This window comes from Adiantum capillus-veneris, chromosome 16 (genome assembly GCF_014529385.1).
Source record: "Adiantum capillus-veneris isolate H3 chromosome 16, ASM1452938v2, whole genome shotgun sequence".
In the NCBI taxonomy this organism is placed as follows: Eukaryota; Viridiplantae; Streptophyta; class Polypodiopsida; order Polypodiales; family Pteridaceae; genus Adiantum; species Adiantum capillus-veneris.
Genome location: NC_140946.1, coordinates 8,255,372 through 8,258,887, shown reverse-complemented (window position 1 = coordinate 8,258,887; position 3,516 = coordinate 8,255,372). Strand labels below are relative to the sequence as shown.

At 42.2% G+C, this 3,516-nt stretch overlaps 1 protein-coding gene across 1 annotated transcript; it reads left to right on the top strand.

The window, feature by feature from the left end:
* Window positions 1-328: 328 nt before the first annotated feature.
* Window positions 329-1,441, top strand: LOC147438520 (17.3 kDa class II heat shock protein-like). The gene is made up of 2 exons (XM_086484124.1): window positions 329-519; window positions 643-1,441. Exons 1-2 carry the CDS (start codon window positions 427-429, stop codon window positions 919-921), a joined length of 372 nt encoding a protein of 123 aa, XP_086340250.1. The 5' UTR covers window positions 329-426; the 3' UTR covers window positions 922-1,441.
* Window positions 1,442-3,516: the final 2,075 nt, after the last annotated feature.

Here is a 3,516-nt window from a genome sequence, read left to right as displayed (position 1 = left end):
CGGGAGCTCAAAGGGGCCTACTTGCAACGGAGTTCTGCTTAAGGGAGATATGCGCAACAAAACTTAGCACATAACAAACGGATAGATAGCTGAGCTGAGATTGTTCCTTCTTGTCGAGTTGAATTGAGGCCAACCGCAAGAAGGCTAGAAGAACACCCACCCGCACACTAGCTGTCTCAGCAAGCTACCAAACACCATCTTACCCTCACTCGCCATTCCCTCGGCCTTATTATCAATTGTTAGTCTTGTAGGCCGTCTGCATACTTTAATATTAATTCTACCTACTCTTTTCCCCTTGTAGAGAGAAATGAACAGGTGGAAAGGTTATCGCGGCTTCTCGTAAAACTGTGCGTGTCCAGCAAGCAAGCCTGCGGCTTCCTTGACGAATCGGAATCGGAATCGGGGCTTTTCACGATCAATCAGTTCATGGCAACTACTGCGCCTGTGGATGTGAAAGAGCTCTCTGGCTCCTTCATCTTTGTGGTTGACGTCCCTGGTTTGAGGAACACAGACGTCAAGGTAATTGAATTCTCTCTGTCTCTCTCTTTCTCTCTCTCTCTCTCTCTCTCTCTCTCTCTGAGGGCGCATGCAGGTTCAATATTACCCATGAATAATCAAGTGGCAGTACTTGTACGTCGTCAGGTCCAAATAGAGAATGACACCATATTGAAGATCAGTGGGGAGAGGAAACGTGATTTGGATGGTCAGGACATGGACATCAAGTATGTTCGTGTGGAAAGGCCTGCTGGAAAATTCATGCGCAAGTTCAATCTACCGAGCCACGTGAATCTGGACAGCATCTCTGCCGCCTGTCAAGATGGAATCCTCACCATCGTAGTCCCAAAAGTGCCTACCCCTGAGCCTCACAGACCTCGAACATTTGATGTTCAGGTGGGCTCTGTGTTGCTGGGTAACACTTGATCCTTGAGGGTTTTTGATTTTGCGTACTTGAAGCCTTCCTGCTGCGGCTAGCCTCACATTTCTCACTGGAGATGAAGCGCCGCCGGGCCCCTGCATATTGACTACTAGTATAGTGTGTGTGTGTGTGTGTGTGTGTGTGTGTGTGTGTGTGCGCGTGTGCGCGCGCGCGCGCGCGCATGGTTTCATTCCAGCTTTCCGTGAGTATGTGGAAATGATCATACAAAATTTCATTCGACACGTTTGTGATGCTAAATGAGACCACACAAAAAGAGCCCTATGGAAAACCTACGTCGAGGAAGAGCAAAACACTAGTTAAACTTTTCATAATTACAATTTTCCAAAGATAAAATAAGTAGATAGTGCACATTCTAAGTGAGTGACATACACAGGCAATTAGTTGACACTCCGTCTCTTCAGAATTTATAAGAAATGGAGGCCCGCAGTGCCGGCCTATCTTGTACTTACAGCTACATGCAAGAATGGCGTAGCAAATCATTGGTAAATTGATATTGGAATTCAGTGTTTTTCATACAATGCATAACATCATGAGCTTTTGCTCGAGAGGCATTGCATATGTAGCTAGGTACGATAAGGGCAGGGAACCACCGGCCCCCACCGGGCCCGGCAGTCCCCTGCCCCCAATCATACCTAGCTAGGTTTTATAGTGCCTCCCTCACAGAAGCTCGTGATGTTGAGATAAGTCACAATGTGAGAATTATTGTGAGAATTTATCCAAAAATTCTTGTGAATGCTCTCAATCCTCATATCGTTACAATTTAGTATAGAAATAGGTGTTCATGGCTTGGTAAATGTTGTTTGCTTACAAAGGTATACTTATCATTTGCTACGTTATAAATTCAACGAAACGTGAATATGTAATAGACAACAGTATTGATCTCATCATCAAAACTTATATTTGCTTTGAGTGTGTAATTTCTAATTTGGTGGAGGAGCTTATACGACCAAAATCCAAACATTAGTTAAAATGTTTATTCGTCTATATGCATCTTTCAAACAGTGAGAAATTATCTCTCTCTCTCTCTCTCTCTCTCTCTCTCTCTCTCTCTCTCTCTCTCTAAATTTATGCTGCCCTGGCTTGTTGCTATATATCCCGTTACTATTGTACCACAGACTATCTACATCTACATCAGTAGTGGATCAATTAGCATACATCATCAAGTACATTAGCTTTCATTATCGTTTTCTAAAGATGCAATAGATGATATCTTGATGTCATAACGTTGCCGACCGTAATGATACATAAGCAATTTCTTGGCGTGTCCTCATCTTCTCTTCTGCTTCTGAAGTTGCCAAGTAGAGACACTAGTAGTGCAAGTTGCACCTTGTTTGCTCTTGTCAATGTTTATGACCTTCCTCCTCCCAATGCCCCAAAGTTGTTGTGCCCTACAAGAACCCCAAGCCAAGCTAGTTGGTGTTGTGTCATTTGCAGCACCTTTTAAGCCTTGGATGGAGATGCAAATTAATTGTATCATGTCACCTTGAGACTCAGTAAAGTGGGAGAGGTGTGTAACCTAGAGGCCGAGCGATCCAAACTGACGACTACTATGGATTCTAGTGCCATGCGAAGATTCAATGGCGTTAGTGAGCCAAACTGTAGTTTGGATCACCTAGCATACATTACAAGTAGATCATCTTGCATTATAACCATTTACTGAAGGTGCAAACTAAGAAGATGATCCATGATGCCATAAGGTCTTTTTTTTTTGGGCATATTTTCTCTTTCGCTTTCAAAATTTCCAAGTGCATGGAGACCATCGTAAGCTATGCCTTGTTTGCTCTTGTGAGTGCATATGACCTTGCCATATTGAAGAGTGGTAGTCCCCCCCCCCCCTTCTCCTATGAACAAGTTGAACTTCATGGGCTTTTGTGCTCAAGGGTGAAGGCATTGTGCTCTTTGATTGAGGCTATAGATCACCCAAATCAAAGTTCAAATGAAGAAGTTATGATCAGTCATCCAACTACTGATCAATAGGGTTCCAAAATTATTCCAGCGCTATGTAAGAGTGCAATTACTTGAAATTTTCCAAATAAAATTTAGAATTACCTTGCTGCCATCAGCAGGCCCAAGGTTTACAGTATTCAATATTCCTTTATTTTTAGAGCAAGCTCCCTTAGAAAACTAGTATTTTCATCAGATAATGTTTAAAACAAGATAAGCATGGTTAGGCAAATAAGTAAAAATTACCTATTAGAAGGATTTGATTTCCCAAAAGTCCAAAGAGAAAGTAAAGAAGTAAGTCGGCCCTATCATTAGCAAGCACGACAACCTTGCTTTTTGTGTGAAATGGAGCCAATACTTCTAGGAATTCCACATGACTAATACATCCCAAATTAAGTGAAGCAAAAAACCTGCGAGGATGATTCTTCCACAATGTCCAAAATGATGAGTAAAGCCCACAGTCTTTCTCCACACAGCAATCAACAAGGCAAAGGTCATCCTCACCACCACACTCCTTTCTTAGCAGCCAAAAAAATGTGTTTGTTAATGTATTAAGATATTAGCTACACACAAAAGAACATTTTATTCAAAAGACAACTAGCTTTAGACATTAGGAAGTTGGTTTGCACAAAAAC